The 27210-nt window shown below is 37.6% G+C and overlaps 1 protein-coding gene across 1 annotated transcript; it reads left to right on the top strand.

The window, feature by feature from the left end:
- On the top strand, positions 1-27210 carry SH3TC1 (SH3 domain and tetratricopeptide repeats 1). The gene is made up of 17 exons (XM_009815381.2): positions 1-208; positions 2286-2360; positions 4592-4719; positions 7598-7703; positions 9398-9541; positions 10193-10370; positions 11178-11251; positions 12119-12314; positions 13196-13323; positions 15514-15555; positions 17186-18874; positions 19580-19760; positions 22556-22706; positions 24831-24953; positions 25246-25396; positions 26259-26455; positions 26688-27210. Exons 1-17 carry the CDS (start codon positions 1-3, stop codon positions 26916-26918), a joined length of 4002 nt encoding a protein of 1333 aa, XP_009813683.2. The 3' UTR covers positions 26919-27210.

The following is a 27210-nucleotide window of genomic DNA, read 5'->3' as shown; positions in this document are numbered from 1 at the left end:
ATGGAGAGTTTGGCAGCGGCAGGAAGCACATCCGTGCTCAGCGCTAATGCCACCATCCCTAGTCTAGAGGGGAAGAAAGACAGGAACTTGGAGAGCACGGAAATGGAGCAGGGAAGGTGCAGGTCTGGCTGGAAACGTGCGGAAGCCAATGCTGCCATCAGCACTGTCAGGGATGGAGTCACGATGGACACGTTGCAAGAACAAATGGGTAAGACCTTGATTAATATATTCTGGTCACTCTGCTCTTGACTTTTCTTTGCATTTAAGTGACTGTTCTTTAAACATTGCTTGCTGTGCACAAGCAGAGAATTGTCACGTCTTTTTCAGCTGAGCTTTTTTTGAAATACATCTACAACTGTTAAATGCAACAAAACAGCTATATTTCCTCCATGGCAATGCTGCATAGATTGGACTATTAAACTATCTATATTGAAATTCACTTTGGGCAGACAAATGGATTATCTATTATTTAATATAAGCTGAAATGAAAATTATCAGAATCCAGGAGCCAGAATAGTGAAATGTAAGTTCCTTGTCTAGCACTTCTTGCTATAATCTCTAAGACTCGGCAGCAAAGGTGAGTTATACTGCATGTTTCTGTGTTAGTAAAATTCCTAGACTTCTGTTTCTCATCAAAAGATGTAATGCTATCTTTATTTTTCTGCAAATGAAAGCATACTTCATGCAGTAAAAACATGCAAGTCAGAAACACTTTTTGGGTGGAAGGGTGGAGTGGTATAGGTAGGTGTCTCTCAAAACCAATGGCCAGACTCTTTCTTTATAGTAGGCCTGAGAGCTTTCTGAATGTGAAAACACTTCAAGCAATCATGGAAAAACTATTTCGTTTTAAATTGTATGTCCTATGGCTTAGACAATGTCTTTCTGTTCACAACTGCAACTCTGATGACATCAAAGAATACCGGCTACAAGCATCCCAGGGCAGTATAAAGTTTCTCTTTAGCTTGTCAAGAAGTATGCAAGTCATCCCATTAATTAGGAATGGGGCATGGAGTTCATGTTAAGTCTTTGAATCTAATTATAGAACTTTAAACAGTCTCAATGTTTAAAATGTATTTATAGTAACTCTTACGCTTTTGCTCAAATTTAATAGCAAACTATTATTTGTAATTAAACTCCCATGAGTAATAAAATGCTTGCTCATAGTTCTTGATTTCTCCTAAAACTCATAGAAATTAGGTTTAGTTTTTAAATAAAATATTAACTGCTGGATATGTCTCCATAAATACCTTTCAAGGAAAGGCCATATCTGGTAATATCGAAATAATAGTAACTGCAAGTTCACATACCAAAACCATACGCTAATTACTTGTCCTTATCAACTGTTAAATGATGATCAAAGCGATTGATAACATGTTGTCCCAGTTTTGACAATCGCTCTCTTTGTACTTCTGACTAAAACTAGAAAAGGCAGAACTACCACTAAGTATGGTCCCAGAAGTTGTGGGGAACTTAAATTTATAATGTTCCTTAAATATAGTTAGCCTACACTGCAGTGAGCTTACTGTCAAATTTCTATTAAAAACAAATATTGTTGAATCCAGATTAAAAAAAAATCAAACAAAAAACCCCAACACACCTGTCAAACACCCAACTAAAACCCAACAAAACCCAAAATGCTTGGGAACTGAAATATCTAATTCTAGTATACACTAATAATTGGCTTTGATAATGTTTTTACTACTTACTGCCTCTTTTCTGAAGTAGGAAAATTCTGTGTTTATGTATCCTTATTTATTTGCATGACTTTGTTCACGTAATAACAACAGATGTACTCGAGGGAAGATGCAGAAGACTTAGAAATTACCATGTCCTACTACATTACAAGTTTTTTCTTAAAAGCAGAGTTGCAGAGGAAAATGTCTCAGGAAGCATGACAATTGCCTCAGAAGTTCTCTTTTAAAAATGAAAGATCTATTTCTCCCACTTTTATTCTTAGAAATATCAAGCCTTGTCTTCACTGATTTTTGCCAAGGGAACCCTGAGAAAATGAAATTGGTTGGAGTGGGTGTTTCTTCAGTATAAAAATGCATGATGATGAAATAAACATTTAACTTCCTCCCCAATAGGAGAGAAATGATCTTCAGATACTTTTTGTGGGGTTGTGGGAATTATATAGCAGGAAGGGGAAAAAATATAGTTATTTTCTTTTGGTAATTATCCAATGCATCAAGTACTTTGAAAGTGTGGGTTGTTTGGTTTTGTACAGTGTGATTTATATGGACTTAGAAAATGCACTTAACCATTCCTTTCATTTATCATAATAGAATATTCCCAAAGTGAAAAATGCACAAATGTCAGTTCAAGGACCCTTCCCAGTCAAGCAGAGAATTTTCCAACTGGTAAGACATTTTCTTCCACCATATCTTATAAATATAATGCTTTTCTCATTGCTTACTTTTTTTGATTGAGACAACTACATCAACAACACTTGCAGTAGTCACTCCTGTAACTTTATAACATGCTTCATGGCACCTGTGAAGTGTCCAACTTATGTATAAGATTTGTTGAGAATTTCTCATAAAAAGAGAGAAGTAACTTACTAACTGCTATAAAAGCCAGAAACAATTTATGAACTATATTGTAATGGCTAATAAAAAAAGAAAAGCAAATAAAAAGTTTGTTGCTTATTTTATATATGGGTTTCAAGTCTTCAAATGTCTTATTATTTTAAGTTTGTGGCCTTTCCAAGTCTTAATTTTTTTTAATGCCGCTTTTTCAATGAAGTTGCAATTGAGTGAAGTTCTTCAGTAAGTAGGCACAGCAGGCTTCCCTTCTGGAGGGCTCGTGGCCTGCTCTGTGTTGAGGTCTAGTCACATTTCCCTTCTCTTGCTTGTAGAGGAAGAGAAATAACCACCAAAAAAACCCACTGGGATGCACTCTGCTTTCTGGCTTGACGTGACAAATCACATCAGTGGTAGACAGTCTCCCCTAGGCATATGGTTATTTCTAGTTAAATTATTTGTGCTTATGTTTGTCTCACTCCATACAGGATTTGGGTGGTTCTTAACTGGGGGCATGGATCAGAGCTCACAGAGGCAGACAGGAAGATTACCATAGGTGCAATGGGTGTTTGGACCATGTTTCATTTCCATTAGGCATTATTAATAGTTCTCTTGGCAGAAGCAGCTGTATTTTTGTTGTTTTAATTAATATTATTTCAGTAATATTAACTTTATATAAGATTTAAATATGTAACTGTGGAAGCACAGTTTAACTTGGAGTCAATTTCATTATGTAAAATAAAAATTTAAATTTTTAAGTAATAGTCTTCTCTTGTGCCAGCATCTTTTATGGCTTCAGGTAAAATGAAAAGGTCAACAATACTGTTACCCAACAGTGATCTGAGTAACATTCAAAGACTCTAGTTTGTGGGTTTTGTACTAACAATTGCCTATATGACCACGGCTTAAACAGAGAGGTCTTGTAATTTAGTAACGCTGCTTTGTATTTCTGAGCCACCCTTCTTGACTTGCACCTGAATTACTCATTACTTTAAGGTCATCATAAAATGCCTGGAGACATACATAGAAAGCCCTCTGAAAACAGATTAAGAGGTAACCTGCTAGACTAGAATGTAAAAAATATCTATTTTACCTGATTAAAAGGTGAAACTTGGAGGAGCTGGAATATTTTAGGATGTACAACAATCCTATTTATTGCTGAAAGTGCAACCTATTTACACACTTGCAACTGGAATTCTTCCTGAGTGGGTATGATTAGCTTATATGTGCCCATCTGAGTATCTGAAAACTTATTAATATGATTTACTGTTACTGAGTTAAATTAACAGACATGCAAAATGAAAGCAGCTTTATCGAAGGTCCTTTTCATCTAAGAGAAGCTAGCTGAAACTATATCCTTAGCTGTAGTAAAACCTTCTCATAAACAGATGTCAAGTTCTGAGAACAGGTATCTAGCTTCTTTCAGGTGTGCTGGGGAAATCATGTAAATGAGCTTTTAGTTGGACTGTTTATCTTGGTTGGTACTGCTCAACCAGCTTAGCTGAGAAACAGCTTCTTCAATATTCAATTTATAGAAGTCTTCTGAAGTAGTGAGGGTGACATGTCAGATAACCATGAATTTAAGATTAGCCTAAAGAGTTGTTGTAACATGCTGAACTATCTATGGGTTTTTTGCAATTCCAATATCTGTTTGCCTCAATTTTTAAAATATGCATGGGATATTTGGAAATCTGGGCATGTTCTCAATGTCTGTAGAGCTGTCTAATTTGACAAATTACCAATCTGCTTGCTTTTTTCCTGTTCTTTCTTCTTCATCCCCAAACGTGTCAGTTGCCTCCCAAAATTTCTACAGACTTTCACATCACTCTCCTTTGCATAGCTGTAGCCTTTATGCAACTGAAAAAAATCTTGTGTTTCATGCTAGGCTACTATCTCTACTGGATAATAAAAATGAAAAAGAAACACACAGTTTGTCAATTTTTTGTGTGTCTGTCTCTGAAGCTGAAAAAATAGTTCTTAATGTGGATTCTATGATTTTGAGGGATTTTCCGTTTCTCCAAAGCTGGTTCACAAAACTTGTAGCACTGTAAATGGATATCCTTCTCCAGATATCTCCTTGAAGTTAACGATGGTAAGACGAAAGAGTGGATGTCCTGATCCCAGACTCCAAAGACAGCTCAGAGGGCAGCTCCGTCTTCTGGAAAATGACAGCAGGGAGGTGATGGCAGTTTTCAGTGTAAGTCAATTGCTTGGGAATTTAGTTATTCAGAGAACACACTCTGTGCTACTGAAATAATCTGTGAGATATTTGGGTCCCATTTCCATCTACAAGCTGTATGCTTGAATTTGAGTGACCAGAGTTTCCCATGGCCCAAAACCATCTAGAGACATAAATATTGAACCATTGAAAAAGACTGGAACACCAAATTGGTGTAAAATAAATAAACCCAGCTAAATAAGGCATTGCAAGGTTTTATTTTAAATACGTTCTGCTTTCATTTACATCAAAGGAAATCATGGTTTTCTGATTTTTTATTTTTTTAATTTGGCCGAATATTGACTCTTTCAGTTTCCAGTCACTTGGAGTTGTTTGGCATGCAGGAAGTCCACTGCTAAGCCAAAGAGGAAGTCTGAAGGAGAACAGCGTAACTATTAGACTTCCTAGGGCTAGATGGCCATAGCTTTAAATAGCACACAAGATGGTCGGCATATTTTTATTACTGTCTTTAATTTGTTTGTATATAGGAAACCTGTCCTCTACAACCAATGAGGTTTGCTACAAATACAATTTAAAGTCTTCTCTTTCCTCTTGATGAAAAAGGAGGATGATGCCATTTGACCTCTGGTGTCCTTTTTTTTTGTTTGAGCCGTGAATTCCAGCCTCCTTCACTAGCAAGCCAAACACTGAAATCTTAATTAGTTATGGCTTTATGACCATCTCGGATGCATGTGTTTCTACATGATTTTCCTTTCATGTGTTGTGAACTCTCCCTCACCAGCCTGCTGATTTTGTGGCTGTGAAAACAGTCTGTACTCCTGCTGCTCTGCTCTGGCTTTTGTTCAGGGGGAGATGGAGAAAGGGAAAAGGGATCAGAAGGAGAAGGAAAACAGCATACAAATAGACTAGATTTGTGGCCTTATTAGAAACAGACTGGGAAAAGGACTTTGAAGGAAGCAAGATTTATAGTAAGTTTCCTTAGAATGTTGTTTTGATATTCAGCAGTGCATAAAGCCCTTGAGGCTGAGATATTTTAGCATGTGTTGGCAATTTATTAATAGACTTCAGGCTCTCATTAATATTTAATCTAGTGTAGAAAGGGGCATGCAGAAAATAAAAGCAGTGATGAGGCATGCGTGTTGAAGAGGCTTAAGTTGGACATTTGTTTTCAAAAAGGAATTACTATTTTAATCTGTTCATCTTGTGTGAATTGAAGATATGGAAGTTTAACAGAATTAATTCAGAGACCTTTTAAAATCATGACATAACACTCATAAAAACAGTGGATCAGCTCCATCTTGCTCAGATTACAGAAAATTTTTGAGGGACATCTGAAGTACTGTGTCCAGTTCTGGGCTCGCCGGTTCAAGAAGGACAGGGAACTGCTGGAGAGGGTACAGTAAAGGGCTACAAAGAGGATTAGGGGACTGGAACATCTCTCTTATGAGGAAAGGCTGAGGGACTTGGGTCTTTTTAGTCTGGAGAAGAGAAGACTGAGGGGAATCTTATTAATGCTTATAAATACTTCAGGGGTGGGTGCCAGGAGGATGGGGCCAGTCTTTGTTCAGTGGTGCCCAGTGACAGGACAAGAGGTAATGGGCACAAACTTGGTCATAGGAAGTTCCATCTAAACATGAGGAGGAACTTCTTTACTTTGAGGGTGGCAGAGCACTGGAACAGGCTGCCCAGAGAGGTTGTGGAGTCTCCTTCTCTGGTGGGGGGGTTGGATTAGATGATCTCCAGAGGTTCGTTCCAACCCCTGTGATTCTGTGACAATTCCCCCCTCCCTGCCTGCCCTCCCCCCCGAGTTAGTATCAGTTTCTTGATCAGTGCTTAAATTGTTTTACAATGCATTTCAATTTTGATGTAATGGGAGCAAGGGTACAGTACTGAGAAATGATACAGTAGCATTATACCTGTTAGCTTTGCATCTGATTTATTTTCTGAGATACTGGTGCAGATACTTGTCTCATAAATTGCCACAGTTCTTTGTGTTTCCCTGAAAGAGAGTAGCCAGCATCATTGGAGAGCCCTGTTTTTAAGCTACTAACTGAAGTGCAACTAGCGGTATATTACCACTCTTTGGCTAGAATCCCTCAAAATTTATATTTCCTTCACTTATTTGAAGTTTTATGTAGTTCTCCCTTTCAGCATTTCTAAAATTCCTTATAAAATCCATCGTTATAATTTACAACGATCATTGCTCATCTTTGTTAAATGCACAATGTAATGCTACTGTAGCAACACGAACCAGTACAAATGAGAAAAGGATCTTACTCCGTATTTTTTAAAAAAATAATACTCCAGTATATTTCATTGTCTTAACCATGGAAAGAGTGAACTAGGGGATGACTATTCAATGTCTCCTCTGGAATAAGACTGAAGCTACCAGGTAGCAGGTTCAAAGATGCATCAAAGGAGGTGTGTTTTCATATGTGTACAAAGCTCTGAGGCTAACCTACAGCAGGATGTTGTGGACCCTAAAAATTTACAGTGGTTCAAGTGACCTAGAGAAATTTTAAGTAAAAAAAACCAAACCAACAAACAAAAAGAAACCCTTTCCGCTGTTTAATATTAATGCCCACATGTCTGGCAAAGGCAGTTCCCCAGCTGTTAATTTCTCTGTGCTAGGAGAGTATTCTCGGAAAGTACTGCTAGATGCTTGCCTGGCTTTCACACTCTAAATAGAGAATACTGGCCACTATACATAGATGTGTCTGAACCAGACAGGCCTTTAGTCTCACTCAGTGTGGTCATATATCTTATATAGGTAAAACTGTGGATGATTTTTTTATCCTTCTTCATACATAGCATTTTAGCATAAATGTTACCTAGTGAGAAATTATGCTCAAGTCTAGTATAATTGTAATTAAAATATTGGTTTTGATTTTTTTAGGAGCTCTCTGCCAGACTGCTGTCTATTCATAGTGATCAAGATCTAATAGTGGTGACGTTTAAAACTTTTGAAGAAATATGGAAGTTTCTAACCTACCACTCGCTGGGTAAAGCTGTTTCACCATACAATAGTTCAATATGCTTTTTTATTCCTCTGCACACAGTTTCTGATTGACTTGGGAACCTGTTGAACAGGATTTTGAGATTCTTTGTATTAACTCCTAATAGCACTGAGTAATGTTCCTGAACTGGGTGCTAGTGATAGTGCTGGAGAGACCCTCCAACCTCCAGGAGAATCTGCCTTTGTCCCAAAACAGATAACAGCTATCGTTCCTGGCAGATGTCTTGTCTAAGTTAGACACTCCAGAATCAGATCATATCTTCTGTCTAAGCAGCTTATTCCAATTCAGGTGTTTTGTCCTAAAGTCTAACCTGTGCTGCAACTTAAATGCTTTTACAGCTTTTTCTGCTCACTGTAGACATGTTGAGGTTACTCCTCTTTCTTCGCACTATGCTAATACCTATTTGGAGAATTCTAACCCACACTTCCACTCAGGAAGGAAAATCAACCCTAATTCCTATAAACCTTCTTCACAGAATGTATTTTCTAGACCTCTCATCATGCTTCCCACTGGACTCTTCTAGTTGTTCCACATCTTTCCTGAATAGTAGTGAGCAAACTGAACAGTTGGTAAGGCTTCAGAGGAAATACCAAGTAAAACAAAGATTGCTTCATATGCTTTGCATGCTTCAGTTCTGTTTCTAAAACTGAGTATGCCTTTTGTAACAATATGATGCCATTGATTTGAGTTCCATTTTTAATATCCTATAACTTCACAGGTCTTTTCTGAAGAAGAGTATTTGAATCAGGTCTTTGTTTCCATTTTGTTCACCTTGGGTTTTTTCTTCTGTGTATGGAGAGCTTGTGTGCATTACTATTGAATTTGCCTGTTTCCATCAGGCCAATTTAAAATGATGAATTTTAATTTTAATTTCATGTTTGCTATTTACTTGCTATTTTGTATTTTAAAATGCTTCTTAGAGAACTAGAAAAAAACACTGTTTCAATCCAGTCTTGCAGAGAAAGCACAAGAAGATGAAGTTTCTTCTTGTTGTCCCTTTAAGTAATAATCTACTGTCTATACCATGCTGATTATGATACACCAATCCAGATCTCCCTGTATTTATCATACAGCTATGAAAGCCGTAAATCCTAATGTAAGGAGTCCCAGTTTCCAAGATCAAGCACTGCCTTCTTGTGATTTACATGACTCTGGTATGCAGCATCATCTCTGTCCCAAAGAAATTCCAGGAATCTGATACCCAGGCACAGTATCTGCATAAATTGGCACAGCTGAATCAGGCAACAGAAATTTATAAGGAGATTATTTTTTGAGATTATTTCCAGTCATCTGTTATTAAGTCGTGCTAAGCACCTGTTGCTCAAAGCTTGCTAGTGATTACCACTTTCAGACTCCAAAATTTTCAAATACAGCTAAACTACAGGGAACCCTCGTAAGGGGAGGACATGGTCTGCTTTTTCAGCAGGATTAGGCGCAGAAAAGTTGTGTGCCTTTTAGATGTAGTTTGTGAGAGCTAAGCATTAAAAGTAGCTGTAATGCATGTGACTTAATGGATGTAATTTTTCCAGTACTATATAGTAAAATTAGTTACACATTGTGGGTTAAGCAATAATGGAGTTCTCTGAATGCCTACCCCAGTCTCTGACTTTCTGAAAGGTTATTTTCTTGTATAATGCTGTAAAACCGCAAAGAAAACAAATTGGATTTTTTTTTTCTAGGTTTTATAAATCATTGCATGGAGAATTTATTCCTAGATCAATCTTTCTGGCTCTATTCTCAAGAGGAGGAAGAAACAGGCATTGAAGTCTGTATAAATGAAAAATCTTTAAATTTGATGTACAGAAGCCTGCTATTACAGGAAGGTAAGGAAGACTGTATATGCTAAGGCTAAATTTAAAGAAGCACCTTTCTTTAAAATCCTGAAGTCAAATATTAAGACCTATTCAGACACTTAATGAAGTTGAAATTTAAATCTATTCACTGAAATGCACCAGAAAGAGAGAAGAAAGGAACAAACACAGACTGGGTTCAGTAGGATCACAGGGTGATTAGAGAAATTTATAGACAACTGGTCAATAAATGGATACCAAAAGGATTAGGGAGGGATGTACATTCCAACTTGCTTAATATTATTGAAGATCCTGGAGATGTATAGGAGAGAGATTACAGATAGTTGCCATGCTCATGTGCTTCTCCTAAATAGCATCACCTGCTGCCATGGTCAGAGAGAATGATGGGCTACATGGATTGTTGATTACTGCAATAGGAACATGCAAAATGTTGCAGCAGAAGGTTCTACACTTCATTGAACACCTCAGCTTTGCATATTTTTTTTTACTGAAAGAGAAAATAGATGGAAAAGTATTAATAACTGACAATCAGAAAATTTTCGTGAAATCTCAGATTTTCAATCTCTAACTGAATATTACTGATGCTCTTGAAGCCAGTTTTAAAGCTTGTATGACACTAAAACATTACATAGAATGACATCTGTTCAAATGCTTTCTTTCTAGGGACATTTTTTGTTTTATGTCCTGACAATCTGATAAGAAAGATAATGGCTACAGACAATGAAATAAATACTTATTTTGAGACTGGGGCTTTTACTGAAGGTGTAACAGGTGGATCTGTGGATGGTGATATGATCGTGCTGTCTAATGCTTCTCCGGAGCCATTGATCCCTTTTCATCAGTAGGTACCTGACTCTAGCTATGTATTTCATATGCATCTGTTTCATATGTATACACGTCCCCTTAGACATAGGTGTCTCTAAATGGTAGCTTCTTATAGAACATCCATCTTCCATTAACACTGAGAACAAATGCTCTATTTCCTTCCATACCACACAACTGAAACTAACGCAGAAGCCTGCAGAGCAGCATTTACAGATGGTTTACCATCTTGTGAGTTAGATATTGCTTTTTTTCCCTGAGTCTGAAATAAAATCTATTTATGTTTCTAGAATAACATAAAGTGAGAATTTTCATTTTTCAGGATGCTTGGAAATACGGATAGTAACAGGTGGGATGCTTGGAAATGTGGATGATAACAGGCTAGCAGTGTTTTTACTCAACACTATTGACAGGAGTCATCCACCTCCTTAATGCAGTTTGTTTCAAGTTCATGTCCAAGCTCATAATTGCTATAAAGCCAAAATTACATGAATGCACTTATCAATGGACTCACTTCAGGAATCACCAGAAAATCATTCATTCTTGGTGCTCTTAGTAGTTAAAAAGCTGGGATTTTTCTGTTGACCTTGGGCAGGGAGAAATAGCATGACTTTCTTAGGTTTGTTTGACTGAAGTAACACTTTCTTTCCTACTACTATTACTCACAACATAGCTCTGTCTGAAGTGTACGGACAGTGCTGAAATTGAAAGATAATTGTGGGAGAGGTGCATCTGTTTTCAAATGGATTTAAAATATCACTGTTATTGTCACAACATTTAGTGAAGTGTTTTATACACTAACTTCAATTTCCTTTTCTGTTTTCAGATGGTTTCTTAAACAGTATTCTAATTCTATTGATTTTACATACAAAACTGAATGTAAATCCATCAGGAAAGTTGGTAAGAAACTCCTTTCACACATCAGCATTAAAAAAACCCCCAAACTTATTCTATGCTTTTGTTAGGACAGACTCTAAAGGGTTCAATAACTTTTTTCCATTGTATTAGGATGGGAAAACAGCTTTCAAAATTGCACTGCAGTAAAATTAGTGAGAGCATAAATCTCTGCCTAAGTTGAGTTAAACTCTAAAGGCTTCTCTGTCCCCTTTTTCCTCCTAAATACTGTATTAAGTAGATGCACAAAGTAGTAATGAGTAATTAAGTTGAGGATGCCTCTGTAGATTTGATGACAAACTTTAAAATAAGGAAATGCACCAATGTAGTTATTGTAGATCTTTCACATATGTATTGCTTTATCTAATACTGCCAGAGAAATAAAACTTACACTGATGGTCTGAGGTTAGAGAGTAAATATGGCTTATTTTCTACAATATGTGTCCATTTTCCAATACTGTATTGAATGGTATATAACTGCATATTTATCCAATAGGGATTTTATTAGTTGCCTCAAATGTTTTTACTGTGGCCCAAGTTCAGAGCTCTTTATAAGAGGGAAAGTAGAGACTTAAAACATTTCTTCTTGTTGCTTCATGATGGAATTTGCTAGAATTTTGCAAACGTTTTAGACTTTGCTTTCTAATGGCTGGGAAATAAGGATTTTTATGCTTATATTTACAATTCTAATTGCTCAAACCAAACCAATTAGGTTTGGATGCTTTTAATCTTGCCACACTGGATGTGCTACTCTTGAGTTCCGGGAATGTCTTTTGTTAAATATGTTCTTCTGCTGAGTTGCTATTCTATTAAGTGTGTTTGTATTATTAAATGACTTTATCTGCAAATATTATTTATCTCCTTATTACTCAGCAATGGGATCCTGTCTAGCTGTGATGAATTATGAAAGTATTATGTTGGAAGAGATGAGTTTCCAGGAAGGGGACAAAATTGAGATCCTTGGCTACTTCATTGAATGCATGGAATGGTTTCTTGGAAGACATGTGTTTACTGGCCAAATAGGTTTTGTAAGGACAAGTCATGTTAAGCTGGACTTATCTAAAAATAAGTAAGTGATATGTATTTAACTCATAAACAAAAAGAGACTTAGTCTCTTGGACTTTAAAATGCTTAATGTTAAACTCAGGTTTGGGATTTTTTTTTTAATAAGAATTGTCATAGTGTGTATCAGTCAAAACAAATGCAAAGAAATTGGAATATGAAGTCTGCTTAAATGTTGGAAAATGTTATCAGCCATGGGTACAACCCAAGTTTCTTACTGGGAAAAGGAGTTGCTGTAGTTGTTATACCTGGTTCAGTCTCTCTTTGGATCACAAGATCCAAGAAGTTTTACTATTGCAGAAGATTCCATTTTTACTGGTCTTTCAAGACCTATGTTAAAGCATCCAAGTTCTGTTTTTACTAGTACCCTCAATTACAGGCATTAACTTATTTCATATGTGTCTCCTCTTAAAAATAATTGCTCATAATGCAGAAAGAAGCCTGTAAAAAGTGTGTATTTCAGCATGCATTGGCACCATGTAAATAGGCTGCTCCTATTATGATGTCTGGACTGTTTGCATGCTGAAAGAAGGCATTCTTAAATGTTGTTTGCAGGTCTGGTTGATGTGTAGCTTTAAGCTTATATTAGAAAACCAATACCATAATGTCCTTAAAGATTTGTGCTTTTAATAAATTCTCTCATAAAATGCTATACCATGACACAGAGATAAAACTTACTCTGATATGGCAGAAACTGTTAGCTGCAATCATAGCTACTATCAGTTTGCATGTTTATAAACATGACTGATACTAATTTTCACCACAACAGGACCTATAATGTAAAGATTGTATTAGTTTCTCTAACAAGCTCCAATTTGACTGATGCAGTGAGCTCCTCAAGCCAAATCTGCTTTCAGACACCTTCAAAGTTGCTCCTTTCTTTGTTAGACCACAAGACCTGGATTTTCTTGAAGCAGAAGAGCTATCTTTTTTTTCAAAAGAAAAAAATTTGGAAGAAGTGATACATTTGCTGAAACAAACCTCCATCACAGATGTTTGCTCTGTGTATCGAATAGGTAAGTATGAGTTTTACTCCTTTTCACTGCACAAGATACATGTGCAGTTCCTATATCCTTATTATAACTGATTTTTTTTTTCTATTTCAATGAGTACCTACTTTGAAATATCTTGGTATTCAGTTTGATCATAGATATGGCATGTAAAAATCCTTTATATCATCTTTGCTACTTCCCTGCTGATGCAAGACTTTTCCCAGCAGAGCATTTACAAATCTTCTTTTGTCCTTTTTCTGAGTGAATTAAACAGCAGGGTTTTAAAAACTCGTATTGAGCTGAACAGATCTTCAAGCTTTCAAATGTCAGAGTGCTGCATTATAAAAGGCAGTATGTTCACCCAAATACTGCTGGCTTTTCATTCATCTTAGGAAAGGTGGCATAATAATTATTGACAGCTAATACAAACATATACGTCTTCGTGCTTGATTTAACTTTCAATGGTACAGAAAAATAGCAAAACCTATTCATACAAAAAAATATACTTTTAGCTACATCATCTGATACAGCTGTTATTTCTCTAAGTGCTCATGCTTCACATAAACTAATTGAGATAATGGGGGTTTCACCTTCACAGACTTAGTGTAATGTAGTGTAATATAATTGTCTCGCTGAACCGAACAGGAGCAGCAATTTCTTATCCCACCACAGATTGTTCTGTGGCGATGTGTATGCTTGTCAAATATCTAACAAAATTTTATCTCCATTAGTGGCATCCTAAGAGACAGGCCTGTAGGCTCCAATTTGAAAGGAGCCAGTGTGTAGGTTTGACTCATGTACACTGGTTTAATTCTGCAAGTCAGTGTGCATGTGAACAATAACTAAGGCATGTCAGACCTGAGTTGCAAACTGCAACTCATGTCAATGTGCAAAATGACTCCACATCTCACCTTCCTTGCTCAGGTGAACAGCCTGGGAACAAAAGCTCAGACCTCTATTAGTTACTAAAACGATCTCAAGGGCTTAATGGACATACTGCTATTTTGGCCTGTTGCACATTTTTCACATCTCATCTCCTCCCTAGTCTTTACAAGCGTCAACTTTTTTTCACATCTTCCGCAGCTAATAGTACCATCTTTACCACTTTTTTCTCTCAAACTGCACAGTTGATCAACATATCTTGACTAACCCAGGGCAAGCATTTTCAATATTCACTTGATGTTTTGTTGTGTGATCTGAGTAAATGGGGTTTTGATTCCTTCCATCTACATCAATCTAATGAGAAGTATTTACTTATGAGCACTTCCCCAATTAGAGATTCAGAACATTAAGTTATGACTATCGTAAACGTCTGTGACATTTGCCCGCCAAAGTCAGGAAAGCATTTAAAGAAAGGAGATCCGGAAGTAAACAGTCAGTGAGACGTCATTCTTAAAGGCTAGTAAACTAGCTTTCCATCAGCTTAAATAGATGTAGTTCTGTGAGCCTCTGCTTTTAGATATAACCTTCATACACTCAGTACCACTTATGTTGCGTCTTGTGTATGAAAGACAGTGAATCTAATCCTGAAATGCAGCATGACAACTGAAATACCTTGAGAAATATCTTCTACACAAAATAGTAATTCTTAAATGTTTTACGAATGTGCTATGTTAAACATTTAAAACTAGATCTATAGTAGTAATGTCTACAGAATTTAAAGATACACCTTTTAAAAGATAGATACAGGGATTTTTTTCATCTGCATGCTATTGGAATAGCCACAAAAATCTCTTACCTACACAAACTACCCTAAATAATTATCATCCCCTCCCCGGGGGAGTGACGTTAAAACTTATTTCAGTAATACTAAGGGCTTTTTGTTATCTCATTTTAGGGGCAGGTTGTGTGGAATGGTTGTATCTATGCTGCCCACTTGTATTTTAATGCATTAGTGATGCATCCCTCATGCAGAACAGGTTGGCTTTAATTCTAACTGCGATATGCAGATGTCTCCCCACCTTACTGAGCAGTGGTAGGTGCATGATGATAACCATGCAGAAAGCAGTGAATTGTATCAACAGGAGGGTAAGTCCCTAGTATCCGTCAGCTTTGAGTCAGACTTAGAAATTTCTTCTATTCTAAATTTCCAGGATGCATCCAATTCTTCTGACATAAAGAATTCCAAACTAAAAAATAGTCTCATTTTAGGATATTTAAAACTGAAAAAGAGCTAAGATACCATAACTAACATGACTTTTTTCTTTCTTACAGACCAATTAGAAGAACCAGAATTTCAGAAAGCTCATGAATGTGGTAATACTTCATATGCATACAATTTTTACAAAAAATTAATGTGACTTCCGATATTTTTGGTATCTTTGCCAGCTTTTCTCTTTCTTAATGTCTCTTCAAATTCTAACTTTCTTCTCTCATTGTTTGCTTTCCAAGGTTTTGCTGTAGCCCCTGTTCTCATTAGGTTTTGCTGTAAGAAATTGTGGGTTTTCGCTGATATCAGATGTCTTTCTTGGATCTTGCTATCCAATTGTGAACTGTATGACTTCTTTTTACTGCTATGACACACACATGCACCACCCCTGCACCCCCGCCCTTGTTTAACAGGGCAAAATACTGTTTATAGTGCACCTGGCAAGTGCTGACTTTGAATTCCAGCAGATTTTCCATCTGCTAGAAAACTTCACCCCATAATTATACTTCCTAAAGGAGGTATTTTGATGAGGATGCAGAATTATTTCCCTTTGGCATTTAGTTGCTAAGCTGTCACTATCATTACTTGTATTGTACTACATTTTTCAAAATACCAATTTTTGTATTTATGATTCTGCTGAACAGTTTCAGAAATGAGATTTTAAGGAAACTGAGCTCTAAATCTGCAACTTCAATAAGCTCCTGTTGATATGCAGCTGTAAGCTTTACACTGACTATGACTGCAAACTACATCCCTAGTCCCTGCCCCATTACCTTGGCTGGATAACAGTGGGAGGACTAAAGAAATGATGGCATGTCTGTCTCTTTTATATTTGTAAGATACTCAACAATGTCAGTACTAGAAGAGTTTAGATCAATGACCACATCAATTACCACAAACTTGGTAGTTTTGAGAAAGTTAATCTGTGCCAGCAGAGAATCAGGGTTGGTATTTGATTTAAAGAAACCTTGTTACACATTACACAGGCATGGCTGGCCACACAGAGATAACGTGGACAGGAGAAACAGGACCTTTGCAGGCACCCTCACAGCACCCATGTGAGACTTCAACAACTCAAATAGCTCAGTCTTACCCCCCCTGGCTAACCTGCCTTAGCTTTCTATCAGGACATAGGCATACCCTTACTCAACTTACATGCATGCTCAAATTCACAGTTCCCTTAGAACTTAAGTCCATCCAGTGTCCATGCCCTGACCTTGGGTCTTTTATCCAGCCTCCAGTTCAGACCTTGGGTCTTTCCAGATTCTGGTCCTCTCCTGCTTACCAGCTAGTCTGAATTGTAGTTCATTGGCAGATCTCTCTTGTTCATATACACCAGACAGAACAGAGAATATACACTCAGAGTATACTTCTTGAGTATACACTCAGACACAAACTGGCTTGAATTAACATTGGACTTCAGTTGGGTTAGCATTGGATCAGGCATAGGGCCTGGCTAGGCAAGCGTACTGATCAGCAACCTGCTTACATGTAGCAAGTCCCATTTATCCCCACTCCTCTAGTCTCCCACACTTGTTCCTCCCTGATCCTTCTTGATCTCTCTGTTTCCCCACCTTTGGCTTGTCTCCTAGACATACTGTTAAGAAAGTGCAGTATGTTTACATAACATTTTCCTAACAGCATCTTCTACTGATAAATGTTTTTGTTGGTCTGTCAAAGAACTTTGTGTGCCTGCACACATGAGGTTGTGACCTGTAATTTATTTTTGAATTTCAGAAATTCCATGCTCACATTCCAGCACAGGATCCACTAGTAAGAATGGCAAGATAGAAGAATTCCTGAAGAACTTCAAGAATTTGGAGGCCACTCAGGCAGAAGAGCCAACTACTGAAGGAAAGGATTCTGCTAGCTCGCCAAATACGGAAATCTTTCCTCCACCTGAAGGACCTTGCTTCCACATATGTCAAGATGATGTTCAAGCATCTGACACCTTTGAGTCATTGTTACTCTTCTTAAATAGGAAAGAGTATGAGAGAAACTTCAAAAACCTGTATGATATCTCTTATCCATTTATCGGTAGCATGTTTTATGGGTTTTCAGAAGAAGAAGAACTGGTTAGCTTTTTTAGATTAGCAAGGGAAGCAGCAAAGAAAGCAGGTATGTTCTGGGCACTAGCAAGGCTATGCTTTCTCTTAGGCAGGCTCAGTGTTAAAAAGCTGAAGTTTTCCCAAGCTCGGGTGTATTTTGAGGAAGCATTGGGAGCAGTAGCTGGAGGGTTTAGTGATTTGTACTTTGTAATTGCTCTTTATACAAATCTGACAGTCATCTACTTGACACAGAAGAACAAAGAAAAATGTGCTCATATTTTTGACAAGGCTACATCTCTTCTCATGGGAGTTCCCAACTACATTTGTAGTGCTGACCTGGAGTCAGATATTCTAAAGTATGCTCTGAAGAGGACAATTTTGAGCCAGAACAAACATGCAGAGGCAAGGGCATGCTTTCTACTGGCAAAACATTACAGTGCACGCAAACAGCATGAAGAGGCACTACCATTCCTGGAAAGGTTTCAACTGTTGCTTAATGACTTGGGTTTACAAAACAACTTATCAAAAAACTGTTATTTCAAACTAGCAGAGTCCTACAATGAAAAGTGTTTGCCGCACATTGTATTAAGTTGCATAAAGGTCGCCTCTTCCCAGAGCTCCAGTACTTTAATGGATTCCTTGAAAAGGATTGATTTAGTCATCAGAAATGCTCCCAAGCTCTATGGCCTGAGAAAACTTAAACAAATACTCCCATCCCAAATTGCACCTTACCTCATACAAGCACTCTCCTCTGTATTTACTAATAAGCAACAAGGACTATGCAGCACTTTCTATCTTAGCTTAGCAAAACTGTACAGCAACCACAAACGGTATGGGAAAGCCATTGTTTACATGATGAAAGCACTGGACTCTGATGTTTCTGCTAAGCCAGAGGAAACTATTAACTATTTGGTTTCACTTGCTTGGTTATACATTCTTTACAGGCAATATGATGTGGCTTTATCCATTTTAAATGCTGTTGTAGACTCTTCATGGAGCAATCCTCAACAACTAGGCATTGCTTATAATATGCTTGCTATTGCTTTGAAAAGAACAAACAATACAAAAGAAGCTGCTGAGAGCTACTACAAAGCACTGCGTCTTTCAGAAGAAACCAGTACGACCCATAACCAAGCTATAGCCCTGGCTAATTTTGGGGCACTCTGCCTGCATGCAGCAGCCAGCAAGCTGGCAGAACATTATTATATCAGGGCAGTGAAGCTATTTTCCAAACTTCCAAGTATGGACTGTGGCCAAGACTTTATCCAAGTCCTCCTTCAGTTGGGATGTTACTATGTTGGTGGAACTCAAAGAGAAAAAGGAAGGTTTTATTATGAATGGGCTTTTTTAGTTGCAATAGAGACAAGTCATCTGGAAAGTAAGTACATTTTTTTTTTTCCTCTCAAAGTTACGAAAGGTACCCTGTTTAGGAATGTTTGTTATATAGGTATGTTATAGTTGTTCCTAGGTATGTTATAGTTGTTCCTTAAACAACATTTTATGTCCAGTTATGTGATAGCTATCGAAGTGATTGAAATCTTTGCTCTGTCCCGTAATGGTGGAGAAATAAATATATATTGGCTTGCACTTCTGGTGGTACTTAGGTTTGTCGGAAATGATAGAGAAAATAAAATGTTAAGAAAAAACTAAATAACTTAATTGGCAAAAAGTCTAGAGATTTCTATGTTCAACAATATTTAAAATAGTTATGATATCATTGGTAGTACAAACAGCACCAGACTCAAGTTAAAGGTATGAAAAGAATCAGTAATCTGGATTACTTTTGCATAAAATAGTTGTATTTAGAAGACCCATGCTTCATTTATTCTTGCTACCATGATTAAGAGAGCTTATACATATAAGGTGACTGTTTTATTATTTTGAAGATCAAGTTTGAAGTAACCTCTTTGTTAACTTTGGGGGTGAGGAAACTGGCAGCGGAATCTTCTTGTTATGACTTTTATATTGTTATTCATTGACTGTGCTGAGTTTATGAAACGGTAAGAATGAATTACTTTAAAACTAATTTAACTTTCACTTTAAAATAGAGATTCATGTTAGTATTTCCAATCTATTCTCCTAGGTCAACTACAAGCAATTAAACTGCTGTGTCAGTTCTATAGTACAGTAGTTCCCAATGAGGCTCAGTGTGTCATCTACAATGAATACCAACTATCTTTAGCTAGAAAGATGTCCAACAAAGTTCTGGAGGGACAAATTTTGGAAACCATTAGTCAGCTCTATTTGTCTTTAGGAACAGAAAGGTAAGACATGCTGAATGACTTTGCTTTGATTTTGATTGTAACTTTTCCGTCATGCTAAAGGATCTCAATTTTTGCAACAGCTGAATATGACGTATTTTTTTTACTTTGCTTTTCCAATACACTTTATTGAAGGGTCCAGTGCCAGTGGAGACTTCTCTTGTTGGTTTTTTTTTTAAGTAACTATAATCGCTCAAGGGAGACAAGATGTTCAGCAGGGATTAGCACCACTTCAAGAGCCAAATTATTTTTAGAATCTATGTAAATATGTTTAAAAAGTATTATATGTTATGCAACTCTTGATGACTGCTATAGCTCTAGGATTATTGCTGGCAGGTGACTTGTTTGCGATGATAGATTTTTACAAGACAATCCATTAGAAACCAAATGACATATTCCAAACAGGTCAGACATTAAATTGTCTCTATGTAAGTGTTTCTTTTTGAGGAAATGCTTTTTTCAAAACTTATTTAAACAGAAAGCCTATGTGCAAAACTGCATAGTGTCAATCTCCAGCAATTTCTGCACTGCTTTTATTTTCAGAACACTATTTTTTTTGCTTTGCTTTATTGAAAAAAAAAAAAACCACTGCACAAGTCAATTTATAGTAACCAAGAGGTGCTGGGGAAATTTACAGGTTTCTCTAGACAATTTTAAAAATGTTTTTAAGGCAGCTCTGTCTGATTTCTTTTTTTTTTTAAAAAAAAAGGTATTTTCAAGCATGCCTCAGTAAGGATGGAAAAAATATCCTCAGTTGTGGAAAGAGAGTAGATGCTTATTTTAGCTTTAAGTGGCTGCAGTCCAAGCATCTAACTTTCCTAATATGTCACCTCATTTATTTTGCTTTGTTCACTGATGTTTAATGAGATAGCTGGTGAAAATCCCTTGGAGAGGCTGAAGACAAAGGAGTTGGTTAAGATTTCAAACTACCTGGAATTTGCAGAAGGATTTCACTAGCTGGAGAAGCTGCTGCCTTTTGTGCATTAGTGCACAGAATTTATCATAGAATCATAGAATATCTCAAGTTGGAAGGGAGCCGTAAGGATCATAAAGTCCAACTCCCTGCTCCTTGCCTAGAAGCCTGGCTCACAAATAATGTTGGCTGTGTAACCTTAGCAGACTACTGGATAATAGCACCTACTCAATATGGTATTAGACCATAGTATCACAGTATTCTTTGAGTTAACAGTCCCAAGTAACAAGGATATGTCTATGATGAAGCAACGAAAACAGCGATGTCCTTGGTGTCACCACCTCCACTGTAAATTACTGTGACCACACCAGGGGACACAGCCTGACCCATTCCAGATGCTGTACTGGCTTATGGATTCTTACTGCTTCCATCTGCTGTAAAAGCAAAAACTCTGAAAAAGGGATAGAAGTGGTATTCAGTAATTGGGCTGAGTTGGACTACTTTAACTGCCTTGCCTCTCCTCATGTTAGCAGCCAATTAGCAAAGAAGAGAAGACTGACATGTCAGGATTGTTCAGTGGATCCTTACTTCCTCTCATGAATATAAAAGGAGTGACAGGTCTCTTCAATTTCTGTAAGAATCAGGAAGTGGTAAAAACATATTTTCCCCCGCCCCAACTCCGATGAGATACCTTGTTGAGACAGAACGGAAGTCTTGACACTGTGAAATGCTAGGGAGCATATTACTTCCAGGCTTGTTTGGGATCTTTCTGGAGGTCTGTGTAGGCTGTTCTAAAGATGCACTGTGTAAAGATTCACTGTAACTGTACAGTTCATGTTATATTTTAATATGTTCATGTCTTGTGCTTGGAGGAAAATGTACCAGGTGAAGGTGATGGGAGTCTATCACAAGACAAATAGAGAAGGATTTAATAAGGAAGTCTGGAGCTTCTATGTCTGGTGTAAAGCACTGTAAGCTCAATCAATCTGACCAGTCTTTCTAATGAAAAGTATGACCACTCTTCTAAGAGCACAGTGCTCTTACACTTAAAGAAACTTGCACTGCCCAGTGATCTGATAATTTAGGTGCTTCTTGAACTGATCATGTCTTGTCCGTCCCCCTCCAAGATTTTCTACAAATGCTGATTAGTTTGAATTGTGCTTAGATCTGAGGCCTAGGTGATATTTAGAAAAAAAAAAAGTTACAGACACAATTTCTTTCTGAGGTTTGTTGGAAAAAGCCATAAATTATAATCATTAAAGAGAATGATAAACAGCTAAAGATGAGGAAAGATTTTTCCACCTGTCAGTAGCCTGAGGTGTAGGGGAAGGACACATCTAAAATAAACTGTTCTGAACTTTTTACAAGGGCATGTAGTGATAGGACAAGGGATAATGGCTTTAAACTGAAAGAGGGTAGATTTAGATTAGATATTAGGAAGAAATGCTTCATTGTGAGGGTGGTGAGGCACTGGAACAGGTTGCCCAGAGAAGTTGTGGATGCCCCATCCCTGGAAGTGTTCAAGGCCAGGTTGGACGGGGCTTTGAGCAACCTGGTCTAGTGGAAGGTGTCCCTGCCTGTGGCAGGGTAGTTTGAACTAGATGATCTCTAAGGTCCCTTCCAACCTAAACCGTTCTAGGATTCTATGAAATAATATAACAGGATAACAATCTAAAAGGAAACATATATTGAATTAAAAAAGGAAGAGTAAAAAAGACCAAATTTGCTTGTTACTAATGGAATATAGCTGCGAAATTATAATTGCGCATTGAACAGCGGAAACAGGTTGTTTTTACATTAACATAAAGCTTTTTTCATTATGAATAAAAAAACATTCCCAATTCTGAAGAACCCCTCAGTGATTAGCCTTTTCCCCCTGTTTCAGGGCTTACAGGTCAGCTCTGGAATATACCAAAAGAAGTCTTGGAATATTTATAGACCTCCAGAAAAAAGAGAAAGAGGCGTATGCTTGGCTACGGGCAGGAAAGATATATTACATTCTGAAGCAGAATGAGCTCGTGGATCTTTATATTCAGGTATGTTGTCAACACTTACAGGCATGCACATGTTGTCAACATGGTGCATGTGGCATAGTAAGAGAGTAAGTAATTCAATATAATGATTCCAGAGATTTTGCTAACTGATGTTCTGAACATACAGTAACACCATTTATGTAATGCTTAACAGCATTTTCCAGTGGTGCTCCATTTTAAACTGTTGCTTGACTCTGGAAGGATTTTGGGCAGTGACCTTTCTTAGTGCCTGCTCTGTTGTAAATTCTGTGTATTTCTTCATTGTCTACCAGTTCTACAGCACCACAGCAATCAAAGTATGCATGCATGGATGCTACATATGCTGGTGGATAACAGATAATAATCATCTTAGCATGCTGCCTTGTGGGCCAAATGCCTAGGAAAATGGAGAGTAGCTTTTTCAGGAAGCATTTCCAAAGCACCTAAAGCTTTCCTTCTGTAGCTGTGCATAGCATGGCACGGAGCCAGCTGGAACTGCTGCTGCCTTTACAACAGTGGGACAGGAGGCATGCGGCTCGCACACCTCAGACCCCCCCACAACCAACTGGGACCTCCTGCTGCTTCTACTGCTGTGCTAACACAGACTGAAAGATGGCCAGAAATGGGGATCTAGCCCTTCTGGCTGCTGAAACTGGATTATCTGGAGTCTTTCTCAGAGCTGCACTGCAGCCCAGATCTGACTCTGTCATCTATATGGCTTCTAGCCACTCACTGAAGTATTTGGGGAATTAGCTTCTTGCTTCTGTAAAGGGGTTAAAAATACTTCTCTCTCATTTTAAGGGACAGTGACACCTTGTAGTGCAGGATGTATACAGAACCTGATATAGTAAGATCTGAGTCTTGGCTGGTGTGTGAGTGGTACCAAAACATGATCTCTAAATAAAATAATCACACATCTGTTGTTAAGATGTTTTGAGAAAATTCTACAAAGCATCAGGAAAACATAGGAAATGCATTTATGTTTAAAATGTACTCAGACACAATATGTGGGGCTACTTTAACGATTTTTTTCTCTCAATTAAGTTAGATTTTTGAATACTTACTGGAAAACTGAATAAATGTGCTTACAGGAGGACTGTGTTATAGGCCTGTTATTTCTTTTTCTATATGATTTTAGTAGATAGCCCCCAAGTTAGTCACCTGGTGGTACAAAAGCCAAATCAGCATGTGGGATGATTTTCTCCATCTGCTTTATTTCCTCTAAGAGGAGGAATGGGCCAGGGATATGCATGTGTATTCCATACTGTGCATGTATGAAACCTGGTACTTAAGCAGAGTCGGTGCCTCTCCATGAGGAAAGCCTCAAAGCACAAATGTGGCAACTAAAAGGTTGACCACTGGGCCAGTAATTTTGTGCAAGTCATCACATTTTAACTTGCGTGTGAAACAACTTCCAAAAATATGATGCATGTGGTGCCTGAAGCCAAAATAGGCTGAAAAGGATTGCTGCCTTTGTGCTTAAGTACAAGAGCTGGACTTGTATTAATTGAATGCAACTTAAAAACTAAAGATTCCAAAACCAAAGCAAGACTTTTCAACTTCATATACAAGTCCCCTTTCTCATTACTACTTATCCTATCAGTAATTGAGTATCCTGGTATCCTTGCTTTGGGGAGGATGCATGCTGCCTTTCATGAAGTCCTTGTTGCTGGCATGGCATATATTTATTTCAGAACAACAAGATAGTGGAGCTGCATTTATTTACAGAATTCACTTCACAGGCTTTTAAATCTGCACTGTTAGCAATATCTAACTTGCAATTAGAATTTATTTCTATGATAAGTGCAATTTAATTCAGATTTAATATGTTGCAGCTATCAAAGGCACTACTGGTTTTTAGAGTGCCATGTGCTGACAAAGGTAGCAGGGTACTGTTGCCAGAAAAAGGGAGACCATAACACTATGTGCCTAGGTCTTCCTGTTCCTTCTTCAGCATCTGCCACTGGCCTGCTCAAAACCAGGGTACCAAAAAGATGGTCGCATGGTCTGATAAAATATAGCCTTTCCTATCTTATAATAAGAGGCCTTAGCAAGGTCTTTCTTCAGTTGCTAATATTTATGATTTTTTTTTTTACCAAGGAGTAACCAAGATTTTCTTTCTTTCGCCATTCCTTGTTTTCTTTTCAGGTTGCTCAGGATGCTGCTCTTTACACAGGAGATCCAAATTTAGGAATGGAATTGTTTGAAGCTGCTGGAGACATATTTTTCAATGGTACTTGGGAAAAGGAGAAAGCAGTGACTTTCTACAGGGTTTGTGCAGCTTTTCTACTACATTGATAGTTATGTACCCACCCATCAGAGCAGGTGTTTTACAAATGCTGTAGCAAAAGCTGATCCTCTCAGCAAACAGTTTATAGCCTATTGCAGCTGAGTACTTTGTTGTGGTGTTAATAGATTTCACCTGTTGTAACTCCTGGGTGTAAGATATGCCTTATGCAAAGAGCAAAATAAAACCAGAAATTGCTTGACATGACATAAATGGAAGCCTGTCAGTGCACATCTTGGGGTTCAGCAGTACCTAAGCTGTTTTTATGCATTTCAGGACAGGGCTCTTCCACTTGCTGTTAAGACCGGCAACAAAAACACTGAACTCAGATTATGCAATAAACTGGTGGAATTGCTGGTGAATCTGAAGGCTTATGAGGAAAGTCTGGAATATGCAAAAGCATCTCTTACACTCAGTGTAAGTTTAGGTAAGACCAATTTCAATTACAGCTGAATATTACTGATATCTCCAAAACAAGGCAGAATTCTAAAAAGCTTTCTTACTTTGAATTCAGTTAGATTTCATAATGATACTATCATTGCTATTTTTGCTTCTATTCAAGAATGAACAACTTGATTGCTGTCTCATCTAACTCCAAGCTCATAGGGAAAACCTTTGGTAGAGCACAGAATTAAATCTGGGATTCCAAGTCCAAACTGAGTGTTCTTCTCACAGCTAAGCTCCAATACTAATGAATAATACTGCCCCAAGAGGCTTTTGAGTGTCATATACTTCTTTCAGATTTGATCATAGCCTTGCTGGTGAACTGACCTAGGAGAAAGTAGTCAGAAACGATAGGGCTATTCTTCAAATCTGAGAGCTGTTCAACTGATTAAGAACCCTCTCACCCTGCCATACACACACAGACAGGTCGTTTTGATCAGTCTGAAAATCATCTTTTTGTCATAACTTTTGATGTAAAGTATGTACCGGGAGGGGCAAGGGAGTCTTTAATCCCATTAGCTGCTATATTTTCAAAATAATCTATTTGTATTCTTTGTAAGTATGCGCAGGGTGTGTGTATCTATACATGAGAGATATGAATGTAGTTATTTAAGAAAATCCCAGAGACTGTCAAATCATACACTGGGAAATAGAGGAATTCTGTGGGATCTTTCTTAAAGGTCAGTTTTGGCCATGTATCTCTTGAGCATAATTAATTTTATTCAATAAGAGATCAGCAAATACCATATAAAGGTAAAACAAAAAATAGCATAGATTCTGGTTTGAGACAATTTGACTACTTTGCCTCTTTTGGTTTTATCTTGACTCATACATTATCTCATTAGGAAATCAGCTAAATGAACGAATAGCTTACCATCGGCTGGCCGCCATCCATCATCATCTGGGTCATTGTGAACTAGCTGAACACTTTTATTTAAAGGCCTTGTCCCTCTGTTCCTCTCCTCTGGAGTTTGAGGAGGAAACGCTGTATTACGTCAAAGTGTACTTGATCTTAGGAGACATTATATTCTATGACCTTAAGGTAAGAAATACCAAAAACTGCTGCAGAAAATCGTTACACTGAGTAATGTTTCATAACATCAGGTTTTACCACATTCTGGTTTTATGCATTTAGAATGTAAATAATAAAGTAGGAAAACCTACTGAAGTTCAGAATCTGTATTATTCTCATTTGATACCTAATAACTGAGCTTGGATGTCGTCTTCCACAGATTGTATTATAGAGGGTACTATCTTTGTGTCTGTTATTTCAGGATCCCTTTGATGCAGCGGGCTATTATCATTTGGCACTTGCTGCTGCCATGGACCTGGGAAATAAAAAAGCTCAACTAAAGATTTACACAAGACTTGCAATCATCTACCATAACTTCCTTGTGGATCGGGAAATGTCTCTCTTCTTCTACCAAAAGGCAAGAACCTTTGCGACAGAGCTGAATGTTAGGAGGATAAACCTAGCTCCTGATCAGTGTTATAAGAGTTCATAAGCACCTTTGGAAAATGCAGTCTAACAACTACAGAAGTACCTAGAGAAATATTGCACTGGCTTTGTAGGAGGATGCGGAATGCATTCAGTGTCTCATTATGCATGTGCTGTAAGCCGGAGTTCAGCATCCTAGACTAAATTACCAGTTTATATGACAGTGAACTACATCTCATTGTCTCCAAGATATACAGTCTTGTACTTGTTGTTTAAGGATCAGCCTGTGAACTAAAACCAAAACCCAGCAATCTTTTTTAACTAAATTTTTCTTTGCTATCTGTTTCTGCCTAGCTGGA

Source organism: Gavia stellata, chromosome 5 (assembly GCF_030936135.1).
Source record: "Gavia stellata isolate bGavSte3 chromosome 5, bGavSte3.hap2, whole genome shotgun sequence".
In the NCBI taxonomy this organism is placed as follows: Eukaryota; Metazoa; Chordata; class Aves; order Gaviiformes; family Gaviidae; genus Gavia; species Gavia stellata.
Note: the sequence above shows the minus strand (reverse complement) of the source record. Positions and strands in the feature narration are given on the sequence as shown.